This window comes from Podarcis raffonei, chromosome Z (genome assembly GCF_027172205.1).
Source record: "Podarcis raffonei isolate rPodRaf1 chromosome Z, rPodRaf1.pri, whole genome shotgun sequence".
Classification (NCBI taxonomy): Eukaryota; Metazoa; Chordata; class Lepidosauria; order Squamata; family Lacertidae; genus Podarcis; species Podarcis raffonei.
The window spans coordinates 1,811,018-1,837,744 of NC_070621.1; the positions used below are offsets into that span (position 1 = coordinate 1,811,018).

The 26,727-nt window shown below is 46.9% G+C and overlaps 1 protein-coding gene across 1 annotated transcript in view; it reads right to left on the minus strand.

The window, feature by feature from the left end:
• The window catches only part of CRB2 (crumbs cell polarity complex component 2), a 62,522-nt gene that overhangs the window by 30,360 nt on the left and 5,435 nt on the right, over positions 1-26,727 (minus strand). The window contains exons 2-5 of the mRNA XM_053373459.1: positions 15,033-15,725; positions 9,078-9,273; positions 6,460-6,599; positions 457-639 (exon numbers count right to left, since the gene is read on the minus strand). Coding sequence (XP_053229434.1) covers positions 457-639; positions 6,460-6,599; positions 9,078-9,273; positions 15,033-15,725 — 1,212 coding nt within the window. The remainder of the gene's footprint in view (positions 1-456; positions 640-6,459; positions 6,600-9,077; positions 9,274-15,032; positions 15,726-26,727) is intronic.

The following is a 26,727-nucleotide window of genomic DNA, read 5'->3' on the forward strand; positions in this document are numbered from 1 at the left end:
CATAGAATCAGAAAAAATAACAAAGCATTACAACAGTAAGCACTTAAATGGTAAGAGCCTATAAAATGGAATCAATAAAATGGAAAAACCACAGCAGCAAAAACACGTCATCAGTAGACAGCAAATCATCATAATCTGGAATTGTCATTATTTGGGGCTAATTAATTATCTCTTGGTTTTGTTTTTGATGTGTTTTTCGTTAATATGTTTGTGCCTTGTCTATTTTTGGATGCTTTGCATGGGTGTATTAATGCATCTTTCCTTCCCCTTGATTTTCAGCTGTGGTGTAGCACTGTGAATTACTTAGCTTTAAAAAACTACAAAATAGAAGTAAAGCCAAGATGATGCACACACTCAGAGCCCCAGGTCATAGAATTTGCAAAGCTCTTTGATCAAACATCTCCTCTGGAGCATTCAGAACGAAACATGCGCTCCACCTGGCAGCGTATTACTTACCATCAAAGCCTGGCTGGCACCTGCAAATGAATCCAGCGGCTTCCTGGTAGGTGAAGTGCAGGGGGAAGTCTATGTGATCTCCGTAGTAGCTCTGATTGGACCGTTCAAAGCACTGGCCCCCATTGAGGCAGGGCACGGCGGCACATTCGTCTACATCAACTTCACAGTGTTCCCCTACGTATCCTGGGGACAAGAAAGCAAAGGGGGCGGGAGGCCAGGTGAGCTGACATGTGCCTCATTTGTCACAAAGCAATGGAACCCCCTAACTCAGGGGTTACTCCAGGGGTTACTCTAGGAACCCCCTAACTCAGGGGTTGGCAAGGTTTACCTCACCTGGGCCAGTTCACTCCAGCGGAGATCCCTCCATGTGCTGGATCGCGCGCGCACCTGTGATTTCCGACGCCTGCGCAGATGCAATTTCTGGCACCACGGAAGCGAGTCCCTGCACCGTGCCGGTTTAGCGCAGCACGTGGGGACTCGCCGAGCAGTTAGCTCATTTCGGGGGCAGCTCGTGGGCCAGTTAAACAACCCCCGTGGGCCGCTTGTGGCCCATGGGCCTTCGGTTGCCGACCCCTGCTTTAGCCCAAACACTCCATGCTCAGGGTCATTCTGTCCACCTAAAGAGATGCCAACAAGACGTCTTCCTTCTCTAGCAAGTTATTCCCAGGGGTGCTTTGCTCAATGGTGGTGGCAGGGGCATACCTAGGGGTTGGGTGGATTGGCCCCAGCCAAGGGTCCAGGCCCCAGGGGGCGCAGAAACCATGCCTCTTCACTCTGGCTTGGGCTAGGAGCCCGCCTGCCTGCCCGTGTACTCCCTGGCCACTCCTCTGCTGTTCTGTGCAGCCAAGTGAGTGCATAGGCTCCTCTGAGCTCCTTACTCAGCAGAGTAATCTGGGCACTGGTTTGGGCCACCACAGTGGCCTGAGGGGCCCTCTCCCCAGTTGGCTGGCAGTCATCTTAGTAGTGTAAGCAGAACACCCTGTGGGGCTGGAGGAAAGAAAGATGGAGAGAGCAAGTGAGAGATGAAGCAGAGGAAGAAGGAAGGAAGAAGGAGAAAGAAGAGAAAACAGTGAGTGGAGGAGGTAGATAGGCAGGCAGGCAGGTGGACCAACAGAAATGGGGGGGGGAGGCAGAACAGAACAGACCCAACCCTGATGGCCACAGATGGTTACTGACATAAAGCGAAAAGTGACAAAAGCAAAATTTTTAAACAGCCTTATGAGAAAAACTAGACAGCATCTTAAAAAGCAGAGACATCATCTTGCCAACAAAGGTCCGTATAGTTCAAGCTATGGTTTTCCCAGGAGTGATGTATGGAAGTGAGAGCTGGACCATAAAGAAGGCTGATCGCCAAAGAATGGATGCTTTTGAATTATGGTGCTGGAGGAGACTCTTGAGAGTCCCATGGACTGCAAGAAGATCAAACCTATCCATTCTTGAGGAAATCAGCCCTGAGTGCTCACTGGAAGGACAGATCGTGAAGCTGAGGCTCCAAGACTTTGGCCACCTCATGAGAAGAGAAGACTCCCTGGAAAAGACCCTGATACTGGGAAAGATGGAGGGCACAAGGAGAAGGGGACGACAGAGGACGAGATGGTGGGACAGTGTTCTCGAAGCTACCAGCATGAGTTTGAGCAAACTGCGGGAGGCTGTGGAGGACTGGAGTGCCTGGTGTGCTCTGGTCCATGGGGTCACGAAGAGTCGGACACGACTAAACGACTAAACAACAACAACATGAGAAAAACTAACCAATAAACTGAAACTTGTTGTTGTTTAGTCGTTTAGTCGTGTCCGACTCTTCGTGACCCCATGGACCAGAGCATGGGGGACAAATAGAAGAAGACGCCTTCACCCCTGCATGGTTCCTCTTTATCACATACCCAGCCCAACAAGACAACGACAAGTATCCACCGACGGCATACAAATCAGTCTGGCTAACCTGATCCAAACACACACACACACACAAAACCAAATCTCACTACAGCCAACCAAAGACAACCAACCACTCCCTAGGCCAACCCTCAACCTCTCTTACCACCAAGGAAATACAACAAGCGAAAATCCACACAAATGACGCTGACACAAAACCCCACACATACACTAAGTAGAATAGAAGCATTGCCACCCAGGGGCGTAGCGTGGGTTATCAGCACCTGGGGCAAGGCAAGTAATTTGCGCCCCCTAACCCATGGATTTGCGCCCCCTAACCCTAACCCCCAGATGTTGCACCCAGTGCAGCCGGCCCCCCCTGCACCCCCATGCTACGCCACTGTTGCCACCCGACCCCACTCACCATTCCCCGCTCTCCCACTTTCTCCCTCATTTCCTCCTAGCCTAATACTGCATGCAACATTAATGTCTGCAACATAATACTGCATTAATGAAACTGATCTGTAGAAAACACAACTTGAAAAAAGAGACAATGTACATATTTTTGTAAACCAAGAAATATTTAATAAAAATATTTTTTTTATTTTAAAAAAAGCAAAAAAAATGAGTTTCTGGTTCATGGTCTCTTCTGGCTTTGGAGGCACCAATACAGCTCCTTGGCAAGGGTGCAAGGGGGCCTAGGTATGCCTCTGGGTTGTGGTGGGGCACAGACTGAATTTGGAGGTGTCCACAGTCAGCTTATAGTGAGTGGAGACTTCCCAAACTAGGGAACCTTTCATTCCAGTCCCCTGGTTATGTGCTTATCACCATCACCCGTTCTTCCATTATGCCCTCCCTCAAAGAATTCTGGAATTGTAATTTCATGTGTATGTGAAGAATTCATTCTCTCTCTCTCGCTCTCATCCAGAGCTTCCCAGCTCAGAACTACATTCTCTGTAGATTCCTGAGAAAGATTTGAGCAGGTCGGTGGGGTGTAGCCAATACTAGTCCTACTCAGAGTAGACCCATTGCAAAGAGTAGGCCCATTTGTCTTAATGGGTCTACTTTGATCAAAAGTTAGTTGGAGACAAAACAAAGTGTTGTGCTCATACATCACTGAACACAGATTCATGGAGTCACACAGCATGAACCGGCACAACACCCGTCCCTGCCTGCATTATAGAAGGACTTCTGCTGCGTAGAAGATATGCTGGCAATCAGAACCAGGAATGGAACGACCTGCCTACTTTGGTTTCTCCTGGCTTCTCATTTTAGCCATCTTCACCATATTGTTACATAAGTTTTCAACTTAAAAAACTACAACTATTTAAAATTGTTTTAACTGTCCCCTATTCCCTATTACAATGCATATATTAATTTTCACTAATATTTTATCCACACTTTCCCCCCCAATACATACTGTTTTGGAGGCAGGCATTGAAGAACCACATCATGAATTTTGGAGAAGCACAAATTTCAAAGCTGTATTTCATTTCAAATATTGTATTGAGACCTGAGCATTAAATAGGTCTGCAGTAATGCAAACAAAACCAAATCTCACTCTCCCGCTCCCAAATCACTATTCAGGGCCCAGAGCCAGACTTCTGGGAAGGCAGCATGGAAGGTCAGTCACCCTTGTTGAGATAATTGTGGTGATTAACAACAGCTACTGTCTATTGTATTATCTCCAATGAACAGAGATAACAGGGATTAACTTCCAAACGCTCTGGAAGGGTAACTCCCCACCATGGAACCAATAAACCTTCGAGGAACACAGACAGGATGAGTGACCAAGGAGTGGAAGAACCATAACTTTGCCCAAATACCACATAATAGCCCTAGAGGTCAGTCTTTAGGGCAATGACCAGCAAAACCTATTTTCTTCCATTATTTTTGAAACTCCTATAAATTACTACTAAGACTATCTCACTGTCAGTTAAAATGTTCATTTGAAATACGACCCAGCGGTTGGCTTACGAGGAGACATCATTAAGGGGCTAAAAACGAATAAAGTAAGAAGCGTGCTCTTAAGATACATACTGAATGAAGTTTTTCAAACAGCTAAGAGATTCTCCAACTCTGAGAAATTTTTATCTCATTGTGCTCTATTCCTAATTCATCTCACTGGTGAATGTGCTGTTTATAATGTGAAACTACACGGTTGCCTGCTGTGGGAATTTGAGGCATGCAATCTCAGATAAACAAGAAGGGTGTAGATTTCTGAGAGAGTACCCAGGATGGTGAAAGTGCTGAAAAATACCCCATTGACTATCACTGTTGTACAGAAATTATTTGATGAACAATTGGAAGAAATTAGAGCAGAGATGTGTAAAATGATTAACAAAAATGCACTGGACAAAGCTGAGACCGGATAAGTTACAGAGTACTTGGGGGCAGGGGGAAATACTGATGGAGAATTGCCAGAAGAGGAAAATGGAATGGTAAAGTTAAGAGGCAATAGATGATGAAACTGAGAGGACCTCTATACAGATGCCTGAAGCTAAATGCTGGAGGAGGGGAAGGTATCCAGGGATGGAGAAACTAAGAAATATCCTGAGCTGGCAGTTGAGAAAAAAAGGATTCTACATTCAGTTTGGATTGAATTTAGCAGAAAAAGCTATTAAGCCTCTTGCAACACTTTTGGGAAAAGAATGGCAAATGAGGAAATGGAAACCATGCTGTGTGGTTTGTTTGGTTTTTTTAATATAAGAATGGAAAACCATGGCCAACAGGAAATGCATTTGGAAGATATGGATTTGGGTGTCAATTAATGACTTTACAATAAGTAAATAATTATGGATCATTGTCTTAATACATAACAACAGTAAATAAACTCTTGAGGGAATAAGGACAAGGACTGAATGTTTCTTAATATTGCAGGTAAAGCTGTGATGTTGGATTGGAGGAAGACTATTGTTGACTTTTATCCATAATAATAATAATTAGAGAACCTCTTTTGGACTCCTTGCCTCAAAAGAAAAATTAATAAACCAGAGATGCCTGGTCAGAAGACTGGAAAACAGAGGGAGGATGAGCTGGATTGAGCATTCAGCTGTTTTGAAGAACTCTTGTATATATAATTGACAGAGGGATAATAGGAAGTCCTTTTTACTTATTTCTTTTTTTATAAAAAAAAACACCACACCCCCCCTTTATTTCCTTTAATAGCCTTATCTTTTTGTTCTGTTTCCTTTTCCTTTTTCTGTTTTGGTTTTGGTTTCGCTCTGCTTTGATTTTGTAATGTTTTGTGTTGTCCTCTACTCAGGGTTAAGGAGGGATTAACATGCAGATGAAGGTGATGGACAGTTGACCCTGCGTGAGAGGTAGGGAGGTGAAGATCTCCCAGGGTGGAAGGATGGGAGAAGCAAGGGAATATCCCAGGTGAGAGCTGGGAGGGTTCAGCTCTCTCTGTGTGGGACAAGTTAAGATTTACATGTGAAAGAGGACTTCGTATTTCTTTTTTTCTTCTTTCTCTGTTTTGTTTTTGTTTAAATAAGTTTGCTTTGTATTGTAATGTACTATGAAAGGTCTTAATAAAATCTTTTATGAAAGTAATAATAATAATTTATAATTTATACTCTGCTGATCTGGCTGGGTTTCCCCAGCCACTCTGGGCGGCTTCCAAAAGAACACTAAAATACAATAACCTATTAAACATTAAAAGCTTCCCTAAACAGGGCTGCCTTCAGATATCTTCTAAAAGTTTGGTAGTTGTTGTTCGCTTTGACATCTGGTGGGAGGGCGTTCCACACGGCAGGTGCCACTACCGAGAAGGCCCTCTGCCTGGTTCCCTGTAACTTGGCTTCTCGCAGTGAGGGAACCGCCAGAAGGCCCTTGGAGCTGGACCTCAGTGTCTGGGCAGAACAGAGAAAAGGAGAAAAGGACCCAGAGCCCTGCAAGTTTCTTGTGTGATGGTTTCAAGCTGACTTCTGGGACAAGATTAGGATAATGAATAAATGCAACAGAGCCTGGGAAAGCTTTTGCAAATTTAGTAGAGCCTGGAGGGTCACTGCCAGATTTTCACAGCATTTGGGGATGAGTTTACTGCTGGGCTGAAAGTCACAGGGACATGTTGACTTCACTTTTGGAAACAGCTTTTGGACTATAGGAGAACAACACAAAGACTTCACCCACCTGGCCAGCAAACACAGCTGTAGCATCCAACCCCTTCCAGGCAGGTACCGCCATTCTGGCAAGGCTGGGAGGCACATTCCAAGATATCCAGTTCACAATGATGCCCTTCAAAGCCCGTGTTGAGGCAGTCACACTGGTAGCTGAGGAAGAACAACAGCACAGAGCCATGATTCATGGTTAGGGAGCCTTGGCCACCACCCATGGAGAAAGACCCTTTTCGGGAATTGTTGGAAGATTCTGGACAGATGAAAGAAAGTATGTATTCATGCAGCTGAACTATGGAACTCCCTGCCACAAGAGGCAGGGATAGCCACCCACTTGGATGGACAAATTCATGGAAGAGAGGGCTATCAGTGGCCACAATGAGTCTGCTTTGCCTCCACAACGAAGACAGCAATGCTTGTGAATACCAGTGGCTGGAAACCACACGAGGGGAGAGTGTTGCTCTTGTGCTCAGATCCTGCTTGCAGGTTTCCCATTGCAACATCTGGATGGCCACTGTGAACAGGATGTTGGACTAGATGGGCCACTGGCCTGACCCAGCAGGGTCTTTTTAGGTTCTTATGTCTTCTACATCATGCAACTCTACATTTCAGTTCTTGAGAACTCAAGAGTAAATAGTTGTGGTGGTCATTCCAAATAAAGTGGGTCTTGCAAGGAGGGAGGGGTGCTCCTGCCCATTTTTGTTTCTCTCCATTTCTTAATTTTCCAGCCTGAAATTCAGTTGTCCACATCTCCACATCAGTTTGAGATTTATTTATTTGCTGTATTTTTTAAAAAGGTCTTCATGAAATTTCATTAGCATTTGGTTCAGATTTCTCCTACTGTACATATTTTTGAATAGAATTTTGCCCAGAACATGCATTTTTGCAAAGCAGTTCCCCTTAATAACACTTATTTTTGAAAACTATTTTCAGTAATATATGCATTGATAGGCACACTTTTCCAAAGCATAAGCATTCTTGCTCACATTACTGTGAACTTCAGTTTGCAAATTGTATCGGAAAGTGTGAATTAGGGAGTTTCACCTATAAATGAGAACTGAATTGAATTTCCCTCCATCCTTACCTGAAACAAAATATTACAGCATAGACAGTTGCTGTTGAGGAGTCCATGCATTCCCTCCCAGCCTCCTCCTACCCAGCTTCCCCTTCTCTCTCCCCCACCCCCACCCCACAGAGAATCATTCAATATTCCACAGACCTCGAACAAGCTCAGCCCCCATTCAGAGTGATTTCCATCACCTTTGTACTACTGCAAACCTTAAAGGTAAAGGTAAAGGGACCCCTGACCATTAGGTCCAGTCGCGGACAACTCTGGGGTTGCGGCGCTCATCTCACTTTACTGGCCGAGGGAGCCGGCGTACAGCTTCTGGGTCATGTGGCCAGCATGACTAAGCCGCTTCTGGCGAACCAGAGCAGCGCACGGAAATGCCGTTTACCTTCCCGCCAATTTATCTACTTGCACTCTGAGGTGCTTTCGAACTGCAAGGCTGGCAGGAGTAGGGACTGAGCAACGGGAACTCACCCCGTTGCGGGGATTCAAACCGCCGACCTTCTGATCGGCAAGTCCTAGGCTCTGTGGTTTAACCCACAGCGCCACACGCGTGCAAACCTCAGGGTCTCCCTAAGCCTCCCTGTTCTGCTGGAGGTGGTAAACTATGTCATTCTCCCCCTGAAGACTGGAATTCATTTATGTTAAGGGGTTCCTCATATATGTCTACTGTTTGAGAAAGTTCTTCTGATGTGTTATGTGAGAATAAAAATGGTCCCCACTCCAGCATCATCTGCATCAAAAGCAGGTAAGGCAAGTAATTCAGTCTGTGCACAAACCAGATGACAATCTAGATCTCTTGAAAATAAAAATAAGAACTTTGGGGGAGACAGAGATGGCATTTGCCCTCAGGGGGTGTTAGATGCTGCCTTCCATGCCCCACCCTCCTGCTGCAGGAACCTTCGTGGTGGAGGTGATGGCAGATGAGCAGTGACACGTTTCTGGGCTTTTGAGTCTAGGTATAAAAAGGGGGTGCTAAATATTGCCTTGCACTGCATTTTACTTATATTGCGGGGGGCTGGACTACATGACCCTTGGGGTCCCCTCCAGCGCTACCATTCTATAATTCTATTGAGTCAGACCACTGGTTACCTTCTAGCTCAGCAATGACAAGAAGCAGCTGTTTGGCGCTTCTGACAGAAGTCTTTCCCAAACCTACCTGGAAATTTCATGGGTTAAACTTGGGACCTTTTACACGGAAAGCAGGTGCTCTGTCATGGAGCAATTTTTATTTCCCAATTGACAACATCCCAGAATAATACCTTCAGCTCTGGGGGCAACTTTTGAGTGTCATCAGGTGATCTAACGGTAAGCTTTACACTCAGTTAACTTTCTTCTGCTATATTTTAAATGAATTGTAGATTTGTTAGTGTTGCAGTGGCAATACTAAGAATTACTATTATACTGTACTCTTGAGTTTAGACAGTTTCTTTTCTGCAAATGCAGTTTAGCCACAAATGCATCTGTGGAAACCATGGTATACACTGTAGATAAGCTGGGGGGGCAGGGTTGGGAGATAACGGGAGCCATATCAAATCCTGCTGGGTGAAGCCAGAGCCACTCACCTGTTGATGAGGTCGAGGCACCTTCCCCCATTGAGACACGGGTGGTTCTGGCACTCATTGACGTCCACCTCACACTGTGCTCCCTCATACCCAGGTGTACACGAGCAGGTGAAAAACCCAACATGGTCACTGCAGGTGCCGCCGTTCCAGCAAGGGCCCGACTCACATTCATCAACCTCCACTTCACAGTTCACACCTTGGTTGGAAGAACAGAAGAAAGAATGGTGAATTAACAGGAATATTTACATGCCTCACATTTAAATTTTTCAGTGCTTTGGAACTTGTACTTCCTTGTTCACTTTACATTAGAACAGAGGCCCAACAAGTCTGAGGAACATAAGAAGCTGCCTTTATGCTGGGTGAGACTATTGCCTCATCTAGATCAGTATTGTTTACTCTGACTGGCAGTGACTCTCTGCAGAGTCTCAGGCAGAAGACCTTTCCCACCCCACCCCACAGGAGAGGTCAGGGTTGAATCTGGCGGCAGGTGCTAGGCCACTTGTCAGGGAACTGCCATCAGCTCAGAGGTGAGAGATGGAAGGGCAGTTGTGTTATAGGGAGCCTCCGAAAATCTTGCGAAGCAGTTCCTCTTCCGGGGAGGAGGAAAGCCCCACCTCCAGTAGAGAAGAGGTACAGGGACCAGGGGATGCTAGGGAGAGCCTCAACACCGAGCCTGAGTGAACTGGAGAGGTGGGAAGTACGCCCTTGCCAGTGCCCATTCTGCGCAGTAGGCTTTGGCGCAGGGAGGGGCGGAAAAGGCTGGGGGAGACGCGACTTTTATGCTGGGGGAGGTACAAAGACCAACCACTCCCAGATTCTGCTAGTGATTGAGCCAGACATGAACATACAACGCTCTTCACTGTAAATAGTTTGCACCAAGAATAAAGCCTGGAAAAGACAGGTCGGAGTCTTGCCTGTTTACTCTCGAGCAACCACACCAGCATCTGACACCACTGAACTAGGACCCTTCCTCCAGAGCAAAGTTCTAATGCCCCTTCAATGGCCAAGCCAGTTCAGCACTGTGCCATTACCTCCAACTTCAAAGGTGGGAAACTGAGCCCAAGAGAGGATTTGACCGGCTCAAGTTGTTGCAGGGGTGAAATCCAGGGAGACACACCTACATGCTATGTGTGGGTGGTGCCTCCACTGATCCTCTCAGTCTGAGTGCACTGGAAACCCCAGCATGGACCTCTCTGCTGCCAGGAGGGATGTCCATCCAGAAGTGAGGGTGCCCCCCATAAACTCCAACTGAGATGGGAGTTGTGTAGGAGTTAAGGGGGTGCTTTGGGGTCTGATTGGGATCCTGTAGTTTTCTCCCAGTTGTAGCTGCTGAGTGGAACTTTCCCCCCAGTCTAGTGATGTTGCAATAAAGTGAGGTTTTGTTTCAAGGCCTGACTATGTCGTATTTTCCCTCTGAACCCCCAACTCAATAATGAGGCAAGGTGCACCCTAGCCAAACTTTAAGATGGCCTTGAAAGCACACTAAGGGCTTGTCCACACTTCCACATTTTCCACATGTTGTCTAGGAAGCATGTGTCTGAGCAGTTTTCTGCTTGTCCTGTCCTTTGTAGGCTCCGTCCTTGCCTCTCTGCTTTCCCCTGGAAAACCTTCTCTTTAGCACTAAATCAGAGCAAACATCAATGTGGAGAAAACTTGATTGATATTTGTTGCGATTCAGAGGTAAACACTGGGTTTTCCCATGGCAAAGCGGCAGAACAAGTGGAATTGTGGATGAGCCCTAAGTCTCGGCTGTTTTATGGAAATGTTTTAATTGGTCTGCAGAGACTCTGGTGCAACATCTGTTTGCTTATGTTGTGGTTTTATGTGGGTTCTAAGCCGGCTCTTTTCATATGCTGGCTATTTTTAAGTTTTTGGGTTTTTAAACAGTGAGTTCTTCTGGTATTGCTCACTGAATGTTGTTTAGTATTTATGTTTGCCACTTTGCAATCTGCCACATTTTACTGAGAAAGCAGAATAAAAATCTTATAAACCAATGCTTTTTGTTACTATTTCTTTAAAAACAGTGCTTTTGTCTAACCAGTCATTAAGAATATTAAAGCAGTGTATGAAAGACAAAACTGCCCAACGCAATATATGTGAATGTGCGTGCTTGAGTGTCTGTGTTTAATTGCTTCTTCATTATTGCTTTTCTTTTTAAATTTTTAGCTGCTTCTATTTTATCTGTAAGATGCCTTGAGTCCCAATCTCAGGGAAAAGGCAGGAGACGATGATGATGATGATGTTGTTGTTGTTGTTGATGATACAATAACATACACCAACACAGTTTCTAATCTCCACCATGACTGAACAAGTGTCGCAGCCAATACTGGGACTCAGGAGGGTGATTCAGGTGGGTAAATAGGCCCCTGTTCTTTCTAGAAACACTTCCTGAGGTTTTTGGTTACCCATTGCAAGGCAGCAACCATTTAGATGCTTCTGCAGACCTAGTGAGCCTAAGCAGTGGGCCGCTAAGGAGCTGCACAGAAACAGCTATTTGCAGGCTTGGGGGAAGGCCCACAAAATATAAGAGGGGTTCTGATGTAGGCTGCCCTGTCTCTGGCATCAAGAGCTGCTGTGGTTTAGCATCAGGCCTGAGCATACATCTCTGCGCTGGCACCTGCCAGTCCACCTAATCCTAGTTTCTGGCAGAGTTCTGCTTCACAGCAGTCGTGGCTACGCTTAATCCACAAGGAATGTGCAGGCCCCCTAATCTGGTGGATCAAGAGCTGTCGAACATTCAGCAAACTTCCTTGCATCCCATCTTGCCAAAGAATGCTCAAGCCCATGCCGGCTAAATGTCCGTGGCCACAACCCCATGTTTGTTGTGGGGGCATGCGAAGTGTGACTGGGTGGCATATGGATATCGGACAAGGCTATGGCCAGGTGTCAACACACAGCATGCTTCAGTCACCAGGGAGGAGGTGGCCCTATAACAGAACACCTTCTCTTGCCATTGCCAGATCACGCTACGTTTTAGCCAAATTTAAGTTTGTGGGTCTGAATATTTTTGGATACATTTGTTTCAAAATGCTGTTTGCCTCCCATCCAAGCAGCAATTGCCTCGTTTGAGATGTCAGATATGTAAGTATTTTTAATCATCATGTTGCAAGTCTAACTACACAATGGTCAAGGAGCAGCATCAAGGGAACAATGCCCTCTCCTCCCCCTAAGTTCCAGGCTTAGGATGACCCCCACCCCCACCCCCTCTCACATCCACACACACTTTCCACTCCTATGACAGATGCAAAGTTTGGCCATAGAATCAAGAGTTGAATAAATCCAGTGCTGGATAATCCCTAACAAATGTCCGTCCAGACTCAGCCTGAAACCCCCTGTCCCATGTAAATTGGTTCCACTTGTTCCTCCTAATAGTCAAGCACAATCAACCCTCCGCTAGCTGAAGTTCCACCACAGACCTTCCTTCTGGGGCCCCACCACAAGTCCTTGCCTTCGTCTTTGCAAAGGCCATTCAGGTATTTGAAACATAGGGATAACATCCGCTTTAAAAATAGCTCAGTGTCCTCCTGCTGCACCAAGCTTGGACAACAAAAGGGCATTGAGAACCATTCTTGCCCAATACTTCCCACCCCTCCCCTGCAGGCTTGATGAAAGATACAGCCCAGCATCTTCGGATGGAAGGCCAGTTTCCCCAGCTTGGTGCCCTCCAGGTTCTTTGGACTACACTGGCTCCCAGTACGTTTCTGAGCACAATTCTAAGTGTTGGTGCTGACCTTTAAAGCCCTAAACAGCCTCAGTCCAGTATAGCTGAAGGAGCGTCTCCACCCCCATCATTCTACCGGGACACTGAGGTCCAGCTCCAAGGGCCTTCTGGCGGTTCCCTCCCTGCAAGAAGCCAAGTTACAGGGAACCAGGCAGAGGGCCTTCTCAGTAGTGGCGCCTGCCCTGTGGAACGCCCTCCATTCAGATGTGAAGGAAATAAACAACTTTTAGAAGACATCTGAAGGCAGCCCTGTTTAGGGAAGCTTTTAATGTGTGACATTTTAATGTATTTTTAATCTTTGTTGGAAGCCACCCAGAGTGGCTGGGGAGACCCAGCCAGATGGGCGGGGTACAAATAATATATTATTATTATTATTATTATTATTATTATTATTATTATTATTATTATTATTATTACAGCTCACATCAGCTCCAGCCAGAAGGGCTGTACTTTTGCCAGCCCCAAACTAATATAGCCAATCTGGCAAAGGGGCACCAGGCTGGTGAAAACTTTGTTGCTTCTTTTTTGTGGGCTGCCTTTTTTGTCTGTCTGTCTGTCTGTCTGTCTGTCTGTTGCATTAATACCCCACCTTTTTCTCCAAAGGAGTTCAAGGGGGGGTACATGGTTGCCCCTCTCCTCATCTAATCCCCACAACAACCATGTGATTTAGGTTATACTGCAATATCTTTTTGGAAAAGATATCTATCTATATTCTGCAAATTAGATGATATAGATAGATAGAGAAACTACAAATACAGAAATATTTAAATGCTTCTTTGATTGTCTTTGGTTCCTCCTCCCGTACTTGCCACCCTCTCCTGCCACACCCTCTGAGAACCCCCTGCTCTAACCACTACACTACACTGGCTTTGATTCTGATGATTCAAAGTGGCTATGGGGTGGGCAGGTGTCCTTTGTTTTTTAAAGCATTTGCCACGTTTGCTTCTGTACCTTCCAGGCATCCTTACCCATTTTTGTTCTCAAAATGCTACTTACCCATCCTGAGTCAGGGTGGGAGGGTGCAGAGAAAGAAAAGGTGGAAACCAGGAATCTACTTAAAGGGAATGAAATCAAGATGGATGGCATTTCATTCTCTCTCCCCCCCCCCTCAATTTTCTCAGATTCCTCCCGTCGTTCTCCTTGAGTAGAGGCTTTCACTGCCAAGAAAGCGCTTGCCTCCCACACCACTGGGGGCAGGGGGTGTGTGACTGAGAACCAGCAGAAAGGCAATCTGATGCTGCTACAGCCCCCCCCTCTGCCCTCCCACCCTGTCCCATCCCACTATCTTCAGCCAGTCACCCTGACATTCCTTCACAGCAATGTAACTCCTGTAAGGCCCCTGCTGTTTATTCCGCAAGGAAGAACAAGGTCAGAAAGAGCGTCTGCGTGCTGGCTGGTACCAGGTACAGGCGGGGGCACTCGGGACTGGATTCCACCCTGATAACAGAGGTGGGGGTGCAGACACTGAGAAAAGGCCCTTGTGGGAGCTGCTTCAGCACAAAGCTGGCAAGTGGGGAGTGAATCAGGGCGCATTGAGATGGTTTGGTGTCACAGAACAATCTGAGCTGTAGAAAGGAATTCAAGAGCCCCTGGAACTGCCCATCCTTAAGATATTGGCTGGCCTGAGTATTCACAACAAGGATGGATGGCCAACTTGGGGGCCCCTGGGTGCTGTGTGATACAACTCCCATCAGCTCCAGCAGACAGCATGGGATGATAGGAATTGTAGTTCAGCAACAACACCTACCCTCCAGGAGTCACCACATTGGCTACCTGGGACCGAAGACATTTCTGATCACATATGCCCCCTACGACAAGTCATTCTGCTCTCTGTTCCATCATCCCAGAACCACCATCCATGTATAACTAAGCTGTGGCTGTTAATTACCCAAAGGTCCCATGGTGAGTTAAATAAGTTAAGTAGATAGACAGCAAGATGTTCTCACTTGTGTTCCTGTGGGAAGATGCTGGTGACCCATGAAGTGCCCTTAGTGCGCTGGGGGAACCTCAGGCAAGGGGGAGTGAATGTGGCCCTCCAAGCTTCCCTGCCTGGCCCCTGGGACTCTCCCAAGGCCATAAGCCTCCCTGGCCATGTTCCACTGCCTCTTTGAGTTGCATCCTCCTGCACAAAGGTAAAATGCGCTACTGTTGCCCCACTCACTTTTGCATTTGGCATGTGCCCCTTCCCCTACAGTTGCCCCAAAGGAACACAGCCCCCAACCTGCAAGTAGTACCTGTGTAGCCAGGCAGGCACTGGCAAGCATAGTGGTCCATCAGGTTGAGGCAGGTGCTGTTGTGTTGGCAAGGCCGGGAGGCACACTCGTTGATGTCTATTTCGCAGCGGTAGCCCTGGAAGCCAGGCACACAGAAACAACTGTACTCGTTAGCCCTGTCCAGGCAGATGGCCCCATTCTGGCACGGGCTAGAGGCACACTCGCCCACGTCCTCCTCGCAGTGGGCACCGCTGTAGCCAGCTTGGCACCGGCAGCTGTACTCCCCAGCACTCTCCACGCAGGTGCCGTTGTTGCGGCAGGGCTGGCTGGAGCAAAGGGAAGGCCCAGCCTGGCAGCTGCCCCCGCTCGGGCACTGGCAGCCATACCCACCAGGCAGCTCCACACACTGCAAGTGAGGCTGCAGGCAGGGGCTGCTCTTGCACACCTCGCCTTCGCTGCTGCAGGAGAGACCTGCCAAGCTGGGCTGACAATGGCAGGTGTAGTTTAGGAGTCCAGGAGTCCCGTGGCAGATCCACTCAGGTAGGCAGGGGTGCCCGGCGCACACGTCATAGAGGTACTCGCAGTCTTTTCCCACATAGGCTGAGAGGCTCTGGGGACAGAGGCACCTGTAGCCATCTTCCAAGTCTTTACAGGTGCCTCCATTCTTGCATGGAGATGAGGAGCAGATGCTGAGCAGCTCGGAGGAGACAAGCCCTGGAAACAGTGAGGGGAGGCAAAGGCAACTGTGAGGCAGCTGGACAGCAGGTGTTGGTGCAGTGTGCAAATGTGCATGGTGCAAATGTGCTGCAAATCCTGGTGGGGAGCATTTTCTAGGGAAGGGCTGGGGGAGTGAGAGCTTGGTCCCTTGCTGTCTCCAGTAGCATTTGGGTGAATGCCTACATTGAAATTATTGGCAGCGCTGGTAGCAGTGGGGGAAGAGGCGAGTGAGGTCAAAGGTGTGGAGAAGACAAGAGAAGAGGGCCCAAAGGGTTAAAACCAAAATGGCAAATTCCAGGAGGATTCCTGTATGCGATGACTTATATTTTTGAGAGTAGGTATAAACCTTTTGCTACACACGCCACTTGTAGAGACAAGGGTATGATTCTGACCTTTGTGTGGCATAGAGGTGAGAGGTTTGACTAGGACTTGGGAGACCCAGGTTTAAATCCCTACTCACTGGGCGACCTTGGGCCTGTCATGCTCTCTCAACCTAACTTACAGGGTTGTTGCGAGGACAAAACAGGGAAGGGACAGAAGTGGGTATGCTGCCTTGAGCTGCTTCTATACAGTTCTGGTTAAAGTAAAGGTAAAGGGACCCCTGACCATTGGGTCCAGTCGTGGCTGACTCTGGGATTGAGGCACTCATCTTGCTTTATTGGCCGAGGGAGCCGGCGTACAGCTTCCGGGTCATGTGGCCAGCAGGACTAAGCCGCTTCTGGTGAACCAGAGCAGCGCATGGAAACACCGTTTACCTTCCCACAGAGTGGTACCTAGTTATCTACTTGCACTTTGACGTGCTTTCAAACTGCTAGGTTGGCAGGAGCAGGGACCGAGCAACGGGAGCTCCCCCCGTCGCAGGGATTCGAACTGCCGACCTTCTGATCAGCAAGCCCTAGGCTCAGTGGTTTAACCCACAGCACCACCCGCATCCCACACACTTCTGGTCACCTCACCTCAAAAAGGATATTGTTGAGTTGGAGAAGCTTCAGAAAGGGGCAACCAAAATGGTCAAAAGAATGGAGCAGCCCTCCTACGAAGGAAGGTTGCATCGTTTGGGACTTTTTAGTTTGGAAAAATGGTAAGAGATGACAAGACAGAAATTTATAAAAGTATGCATTGCATGGAGGGAGGATAAAGAGAAGTTTTTCTCCCTTTTGCATAACACTAGAACATGTGGACACCCAATGAAGCTGAAGGCTGGATGATTCAGCACAGATAAAAAAAAGTCCTTCTTCACACAGCAGTTAAACTGTGGAACTCTCTCCCACAGGAGACAACGATGGCCACAAATTTGGATGGCTTTAAATGAGGATTAAGCTAATTCACGAAGGAGAGGGCTAGCTTCCAGGCTGGATTTGTGGGTGGGTGGTATACTAAGCAGATCCTTAATGAATTTTTTTTATTTAATAAACTTATATAACACTTTTTAAGCATTCCCTACCATCACCAAAGTGGTTTACCAGCCGCATGTCATATACATCCAACAAAACAAGGAAAGCAAAACCATAAAAATACTACACAAAAATCTCAAAACAATTTTTTGAAAACATTACTAAAAGCAAAGAGTGACAACCCTAATGCAGCAAAATGTAAAAGGATTACCATCGGGCAAAAAGTGGGGGAGGCTGTGTGATGCCAGAGTCCTTCACTAGAGAGGATGTTCATGAACATTTTAAAATGTCTTCATTCATTGTTGGGGGCTTTGCAAACCCTCACTGCCCCTTCTCTTGAGAGGAGGAGCTGAAGGGCTCCCTTTGTCTGCCCTGCTGACACTTCTGTGTCACCCCAAAGATGGTCTGCATAGTCAACTGTGTGACATGTGTGCCACCCTCCTGGTTATGTTTGCAGGGGGACCTGCCTGTGCAGATGCTTAGCCTTTCATGCACACACACACACCATTCCTGCCTGGTTTCAAGCCACATTCCTCCATGGGCTACCTTTCACCCCGTGGTGGGGGTTTTCCAGGATGCAGGCTTCCGTTCCATCCCTCCGCCCCCGCCAGCCCAGCTCCATGTGACGCTGGGGAATGTGCTGCGCTCCACACAGCCCAGCGCACCCTTTTCATCAGCCCTTTTATTCTTGAATTCCCGCTCAGGCAGAAAAAACAGGAATGACGGAACATGCCTGGAATCCACTGTGGCAATTAAGAGTGGGAAGCGCAGGCAAGCCTCTCTTAATGAGCAGCCAGGAAGCGCTTCGAACAGGCCTGCCCCAAAAGGCACTGGCTGCTGCTGCTGCCATGGCAGACATAGCTGGATGGGGTGTGCCTGGAAAGGACCCCCAGATGCAGGTGGGAAAGCAGGTGCTGAGCTACACCTGCTGCTGGGTGAAGGCTGGAGCCAGAAAGGCCAGCAGTGGCATCCCCTGGATGCAGGTGGCCACGAGCACCTGTCAGAGGGTGGTTCTCTGTTTGAAGGGCTGCCCACTCTAAGCCCAGTTTGAAGATCTAGAGCCCTAGAGATCAGGGCCAGCCCGCCTGTGAGGCAAGGTGAAGCAACCGCCGCAGGCAGCAGGGTGCACAAGGGCAGCAGGTCCTGATGTAGACCTTTATCCTCCCCCCCCCCTTTTCCCTGATGTAGATTTTCACTCACCCCTTACTCCCTGGTGTGGAGGAGGGACACGACTTTGTGGTTTGCTCGGGTGCCAAACTGTCTTGAGTCAGACCTGCCTGCAACTGCCCATCAATGGTGAGCATCAGCAGGCTGAACAGGCCCACAGCTTGCCTGGTCACAGTCCTCCCCACTAGGGCAGCATGTATTGCATTGCTGTCAAAATCACGTTGTTCTTTCTAAAACTGCATATACAAATCTGTCTTTTCGATGATACATTTTCTCTCTTTGGTGATGCATAACTGCTCCTCCAGCAACCAGGATGGTTCAGGAAGGGAGAGGAAGGGGACCCACCCAGCTACATCAGTGTCTAGTACCAGTCAAAGCAGCAGTGCCTGTATTCACCTTCCTAAAGCAGAGGGGTGCTTCTCCCCTCCCCCCGGGGCATTCCGAGGGGGGGCGGTCCACCCTTCCAAAGGGGCAGGGTGACAAAATGCCAATCCCTGATCGGCGGCACCCCCGGGGTGTGCCACACCCCACATGGGCGGTGCGCCACGCCCTCGGGACACGCGCCACACCCCCAGGGACGAGCGCCGCTCCAGGTACAGGAGCAGGTTGCTTCGCCTCTGCCCCCCCCCCACTTCACATCTTCTTAGTTGCAAGCCCTAATCCCAGATATCAGGTCTGATTGTGATTATTCAGTGGGTAGGAAAAGTATGCTTTCTACAGCTTAAGGTGCTGCTGCTGCTGCTACGAACAGGTTCAGTGCCTCTGCTGAAATTCACCCCTGCATCGTGCAAATGCTGAGAGAAACTGCACTATTCGTTCACACATTCTGGTGCTGTTAAACAGGTTCCAGGCTGAGTCCTGGATTGGATCTAGCTTTGTTTAGCTCTGGCCAGAACGGGGTGCAAGATGTACTCTTTAAGGTCTGGGCAGTGTGGTTCAAGGTAGACCCCTTCAAGCAATAGCACTGCAGAAACCATGCAGGGAGCAGAACCACAACCATAACCAAAAATCACATCCAGGGCCTGTGAGAAGAGCTTCTTCATTAGTCTCTACATTAGGCACACAGCACCCTGCAAATCCAAAGCCAGTTGCACAGCCATGTACATACATGCCTCTCTCTTGGGAAGCAGCACTGAGGACTGTCAGGGACCATGGGAAATACATAAATAAAACACAATGAATAAATTGTGCCCTGCTTTGTTCCTGAAGTGAGATGTTTGCACCCGAGAACTCACCCTTTTCCATAAACCCTGCTTTCAGCCTTTGAAGTGGTCTGGCCTATGGGCTCAGGCTGTTATTTTATTAATGAGTGCCGTGAATATGTACCATGCATAACTGGCACAATGCCACAATTAGCCGCTGCTCCTTAAATGGCTCAGAGATGGGAAGTCTGCTGCGTTAGGGATGGGATGTGTGGCCACCTTCTCCTGCATCAATCTGCACAGGATTTGTTTCTGCGGAGGCCCTCTCAGAGTGCCACCACCATCAGAAACTGAACGGGTGGTGGCAGGAGAGCAGCCTGCTTCTCTGTGACTTACAGGGCCTGGCAGCAGCTCCCCAGGGTTTCAGGAAGCGGTCCCACTGGGGGAGGCTGAGGGTGGAACCTGGGACCTTTCACACGCAAAGCGAATGATGCTCCTCTGCCACTGAAAGGTGTGTGTCAGGTTATTTTTTCACAGATCAGATGGGGAATGAGACTATATTTTCAATACCGTAGATGAGTGATCAACTCCAGCATCTGGTTTAAAATATGTGATAAATTTGGAAAGCGCTTTTAATTCTGTTCTTCTGTAGAGTTTTAATTGTGCAATTGTATTTTACTGTAATTTTCAATTGTGAAACTCCCTGGGATATATTATAAACACATAAAATAATTTTTTTAATGGGACTGCAGGAATGTCTGGTTTTCTTTAAATTATTGTTATTTGTTTGATTTTTATCCATCTCTTCCTCCCAAGGAATCCAGGAAGACTATACAACAACTAAGCTGACAAAAATATAAAAAACAGCCACATTTTAAAACAACTGAAAAGATATATCAGTCTATAATGCCCAATGTCCAGCTGCTGAAAAGTGACCACTGTCTTGCACAGATGCTGCAATCATTGGTCTACAAGGAGCGCCAACACCTTGACCTCTTGCTCTATGTTTTTATGAGAAAACAGCACTAGAGGATCCCACTGCCTTCTTCCAGAGCGAATGCCATGCACATTTGAGAAGGGAGAACTGATTAGGATAAACTTCAAAGCCAGCCACAGTTAAAGAGCATAAGCGGAACACCTCTCTCCCCCACCCCTCCTTTTCCCACCTGGGGGGGAGTCTGGAGTTCGCATTTACAGATGTCTTGGTAAGTAAATTGCTTTGACATGGGATTCTGTGTAAGATGTGATAATTTCCCCCTTTAATGTTAACACAAACTTTCAGTCTGATGCTGACTGAATCTCAAGAGTTTCCCATGAAGAGGGACTGACTGATTGCTAAACCACTCTGAAAATTGTAGCTCTGAGAGGGAGTGCAAGCAACTCCTAACTACAGTTCCCATAATTCTTTGGGGGGAGCCATATGACTGTTTAAAGTGTTGTCCTGTATGGTGTGAAACTGGCCACAGCTGCCTTGAAAGAGCTTAGCCTGCAGAAGAGAAGATTAAAGGGATGTGTGGCAGAGAGGAGATGAAGCAGGTTCATTTTTTGTTGCTCTGGGGGGCAGCGTGAGAGTAAATGGGCAGAAGCTGCAAAGGAGCTTTTTGGCTAGACAGGAGGAGACACTTCAGAAGCTCAGCGGACTCTGTTAAGGATGCTCTCAGTGCACTGAGCCGGGAAGGAGAAGAGGGGGTCAGACAAGGTCATGCATGGATGGGGGAGAAATTCTCACCTCCTAATGCATATCTATCTGATTTACATTTCCCGAAACAATATGAAAAGCAAAACTCAGCTATTCCTAGAAATTTTGCATTTCTCTGAATATTGTGATGCAGTTCTCCATCCAAAAAAATGTTACAGTTAAGTGTGCATAAAACATGTGTAATATTTCTGAGACTAACATACAGAAAGGCATTATCGGAAACTGCTGGCAAAAATGTCTTTGTTAGGAAAATTGCATGCAGAAATGTGTACATTCGAAGGCAGGTAACACTTAAATGCTGACAAATTTTGGGGAGAACTTTGAAGAAACATTTATAAACTGATCTGGAAATGTGTTAAACTTAATGTGGAAACATGGAAAAATGAGAAACTGAAAGAAACCTAAACTGACAGATTCAAACCATGGACAAGAAGACCTTTGAGATCCTTTCTCTGCTTCTACGAGACCATTCTGCAAGGCAACAGAATCAAGGGGGATGTGTACAGTTTTGATTTATTTTTCAGTCCTTCTCAGGGCACAAAGAAAAAACGTTCAAAACAATAGTTATAATCAAGGGAAGCACTACATGAAGACTGAAATTAATGAGAAAAAAATCAGAGTAAAAAGCAGCAAAAGTCAACAGACAAATGTCATAGGACAGCATAAAAAAAGTCATGCTGAAAAAATAAGGCACTGGGGCTAAACTGGATGGTATTTAAATATGTAATTAATTTAACAAGTTTCTTTCTGCTTTGCTTTAAAATATAAACAGCCATGTGGGGTGATCAAGATTGAGATTGCAGTTTAAAGGAAGTGGAGTGGAGTGTGTGTGTGTGTGTGTGTGTGTGCGCGCGCTTCTCTTCCCTGTCCTGAGGTCATGATGAACATCACCTATTCATTTGAAGTTGCAATGGATATCACCAAGCCTCTGTTTGCCTTGGGAGTTAAGCTGCTAATGGCTATCATTTTCTTGTACCATGAAGTCTGCCTCCCCATCCCACACCCCGCCTGCCTGCTCTAGTAGGTGCTTGGCTAAAGCTGGGGATCCACCAGAGAGATGTTCATATATGTGTGTGTGTGTGTGTGTGTGTGTGTGTGCGTGCGTTTGTGCGTTTGGAATTGGGGACAAGATACTGTCGCATGCAGGAGTTTATTGAGAGGGAGGGGGAGTCAGGTGGACAGAAAGACAACCAGTTAGATTGCATCCACTACTGGTGGATGTCAGTTTGATTTCCCTCCAAATGCCCTTTATATCCAAGACAAGCTATGTTCATGATTAAGAATCTGGGGGGAAACTAAATTCTCCCAAGCACCCTCCTCTGAGGTCACAGGGCTCTGCAGTGGCTCCGACCCCCTGTGTACAACTGGTACCTTAAATGTCACTCTAACATTAGCCATGCACACCACACTTGCTTCTTCATACTCTCCCAGACAGGTATGCTGATAAGCCCCCTCCTTGATGACCCAACCCCCCACTTAAAATTCCAATGGGGAAGCTGCAAGTATTGGGGTTATCAGTTTCTGCATCTTCTGCGGAGGCCAGAATGGCAAAGGTTTCTATCACACTTGGAAAGAGGACCAAGCAAAGAAAGGAAGGAAGGCTATAAAGGAAGGCTACGTGATTTGCCCAGGTCTGCAACTAGCTCAGTTACTCTCAGTGTGTCAACCTTATCCTTTCACCCTCATCAGATACGATCTCCACTGCAACCACAGAATCATAGAACCATAGAAATGTAGAGCTGGAAGGGACCCCGTGGGCTATATAGTTCAACCCTCTGCAGTGCAGGAACAAAATTAAATCATAGACGACAGTTGACTATCCAACCTCTGCTTAAAATGAGGCTGCATTTTAATGTTGTATTTTAATCTTGTTTTTGTTTTAAGTTCTATTTCAATCAATTGTTTTATACCAGTGTTAGCCGCCCTGAGCCTGGTCTTGGCTGGGGAGGGCGGGGTATAAAATTTAATAATAATAATAATAATAATAATAATAATAATAATAATACAGTGGTACCTCGCGTTACATGCACTTCAGGTTACATACGCTTCAGGTTACAGACTCCGCTAACCCAGAAGTAGTACCTCGGGTTAAGAACTTTGCTTCAGGATGAGAACAGAAATCGTGCTCTGGCGGCGCAGCAGCAGCAGGAGGCCCCATTAGCTAAAGTGGTGCTTCAGGTTAAGAACAGTTTCAGGTTAAGAACAGACCTCTGGAACGAATTATACTTAACCCGAGGTACCACTGTAATAATAATAATAAGCTCCAAGGAAGGAGAGTCCATCCCCTCCTGAAGGAGTCTCTTCCACTGTCAAACAGCTCTTACTCTCAGAAAGTTCTTCCTGATGGTTAGTCGGAATTTCCTTCCTTGTAACAAGAATCCATTTGTTCGGATCCTGCCCTCCGGAGCAGGAGAAAACAACCAGGGCCCTACTAAACAGGCCTCATCAGATACATCTCCATAGAGCCTCATTAATAATAATAATAAATAATAAAATTTTATTTATATCCTGTCCTCCCCAGCCAAAGCAGGGCTCAGAGAGGCTAACAACAGTAAAAATAGCACAGTTTACATAAAATCACAGTTAATTAATTGAAATTCATTCTAAAATCAATTCATTCTAGAATCAATTCAGAATCAAATTAACGGCAACCATCGGGCTAGAGTTCTATGAGGATTACAGAAGGAGGGGGTCAGACTGTGCCTTGGCCAAAGGCCCGGTGGAACAGCTCTGTCTTGCAGGCCCTGCGGAAAGATGTCAAGTCCTACCACTCCACACGATTCTTCTTCCACCCCCAGGTGCAGCAGGGGTTGTGGGGGACAACAACACTATTTCACTGAGAAAAGTGAATACAAGCACACTTTTTGGCATTGCTGCTAGACAAAATTCAGGAATGCCAATCTTCGCACGGAAACCCTTTCACCTAGTTCTACTCCAGATTTCTAAGAGGTTTAGTTTTCAGTGTCAAAGATGCCACAGTGGTGGAAGAGAGCAAACAAGTTTCTTTGAAGGGAGCATCATGCTTTCATGCCTGTTCACAGCCATTGTCTCCCCAATGCTCTGCTGATGCAGCACTATTAAAAGAAATAAAACCTTAAATGGCTTATTTGCTGCACTGTCTCTCAGGGACCGCATGGCAGGCATGATGACCTCAGAGCTCCAGGTAGCCGTTCAGAGGTGCCTGTAGAATAGGGATGAGCAAATCTCTCAGTTTTACTTCTCCACATCTATTTGTGATTTTTTTAAAAAACAACCACAAATGAAAATTCACCAGCATTTTAGTGCTACTTTCTCCTAATAAATACATAAAGGTAAAGGGACCCCTGACCATTAGGTCCAGTTGTGGCCGACTCTGGGGTTGCAGCGCTCATCTCGCTTTCCTGGCCGAGGGAGCCGGCGTACAGCTTCCGGGTCATGTGGCCAGCATGACTAAGCCGCTTCTGGCAAACCAGAGCAGCGCACGGAAACGCCGTTTACCTTCCCACCAGAGCGGTACCTATTTATCTACTTGCACTTGGACGTGCTTTCGAACTGCTAGGTTGGCAGAAGCAGGGACCGAGCAACGGGAGCTCACCCCATCGCAAGGATTCAAACCACCGACCTCCTGATTGGCAAGTCCTAGGCTCTGTGGTTTAACCCAGTGCTACCCGCGTCCAATACATATTTGTATGTAATTTGGCCTAATATAATGCATCTTTGAATGTGATTTTATTTAGTTTGTGTACTTTTAGGCACACATTACTCTAGCATATGGGTGTAGGTGTGTTTTACAGCTTGGCTGGAAATTGCAGCGTTTGGAGAAGTGTGAATTTTGATGGGTAGCTGTGTTTTCACCTTGTGTATTGTTTCAGAAAGCACAAATTAGATCAGGTTTCCCTATAAGAGAAAATTGAATCAAATTTCTCCCCCGTCCCTTCTATGGATTCCTATAACTGCCCTCACTCTGATGGAAGAGAAGAACCACCATTGCCCGTCCCAACATTTGCCTTTTGCCACGACCAGCCTCCTTTGGAGTAAGCTATGTGAGTCAGCAGTATGTAATCTAGCCTGGTGAGAGGACCTCTCCCGTCTGAACTGCATTTAAGACAGGCTCTTTGCAGTACAGCAAGACCAGTACCAGAAGCATTATTGCCAGTTAACTCTTATTATGCTTCTCTATGTACTTAAACCTGGATTCCTCCTTTCCTTTCCCTTTTTTTGTAATACTGAATTTATTCTGTGTTTGTTAAATTGTTGTTTTTTGTCATTTTTGAGTTTATTGAAATTTTATTGAGTTTATTGAAATTTAGTGAATTTTGATGCTTTATATGTATGTTTGCTGTAAGCCACTGTGGGCACAGCTCATTGTGGAAAAGCAGCATACAAGTAAACCTAATTTATCAATATCTCATTTTTCTTATCACTTCATAATGGGGCCAGCTCTGATGAATCCTGGTTCAAGCCAAGTCCTGATCTGGGGTTCAAAATTCAAGGCTGACCCAATACTTTTTGCTACCTTAGGCAAATAACAAAATAGCATCTCCCCCACCCACCCACCCACCTGCCTCCATTCCACATATAGAAGCCAACTCAACTGGCAGCTCAATCTTACTTCAAAGCTGGAAATGTGACAGGCGAAAGGAAGACCTTCTTCGTACAGCCTGTTTTTGAACCATGGGGTGAGACAGTGTTGGCCACTAACATGAATGGTTTCACATGAAGCATAGATAAATTAATGCTTTGCCTCCACTGTGAGCGGGAGAGTGCCTCATATACCAGTTACTGGAAATCACAAGTGGGAGGAGTGCTGCTACACTCAGGTCCCAAATGAAGGTTTCCCAGGAACATCTGTCTGGACACTCTGAGAACAGTGTGTCTGATCCAGCAGGGCTCTTCGTATGTTGCCATGGTCCGCTGAAAATTGAGGGCAACAGGCTAGCTTAGCAAGAGCAGGCTGCAGGGCACATGAAGCTCTGCTTTCAACACCTCACTGCTGCTCCATGTCCCTTCTCATTTGCCACCTGAGGCAGTTGCCTCACTCTGCCTAATGATAGAGCCAGGCCTGTGTACGACATTCCTTGCATGAGTACATATATAAATGCAGAATTTGGCTTGGTTTTAGCACTGGTTTGAAAAGGACAAATCCTTGGCAGGCAGCTGGCCTCAGGTGCTTGCTGACTTGCCAAACACTCAGCCTTTAGTGTCATCAGCATAAAAGGCAGGGAGGGGCACCTTGGTCTCCAGAAGACACAAGAGTTAAACAACAACTCAGAGGGCAACTTTGAAGGTGCGATGGAAAGAGTTATGTTTCCATGGCAATTGAAAGGCATGTGCTTATATTAGTAAATCCTGGGTGACCTCTGCTGCCCTCCTCCTCTCCTGGTCAGCAGAAGAGATTAGCAGAAGGGCATTCTCTCTGGATGACTCCCAGGAAGGAAGGAAGGAAGGAAGGAAGGAAGGAAGGAAGGAAGGAAGGAAGGGGACCAGGAGCTGAACAGCTCAGATACAGCTCCCCACCCTCACCCCCAAGCACCTTGCTTCAGTTTAACAACCTCAGCACCAATCATTTCCCACACTGGTGCTTCACCAAGGGGTAGTAATGACCACGGGAGAGTGTG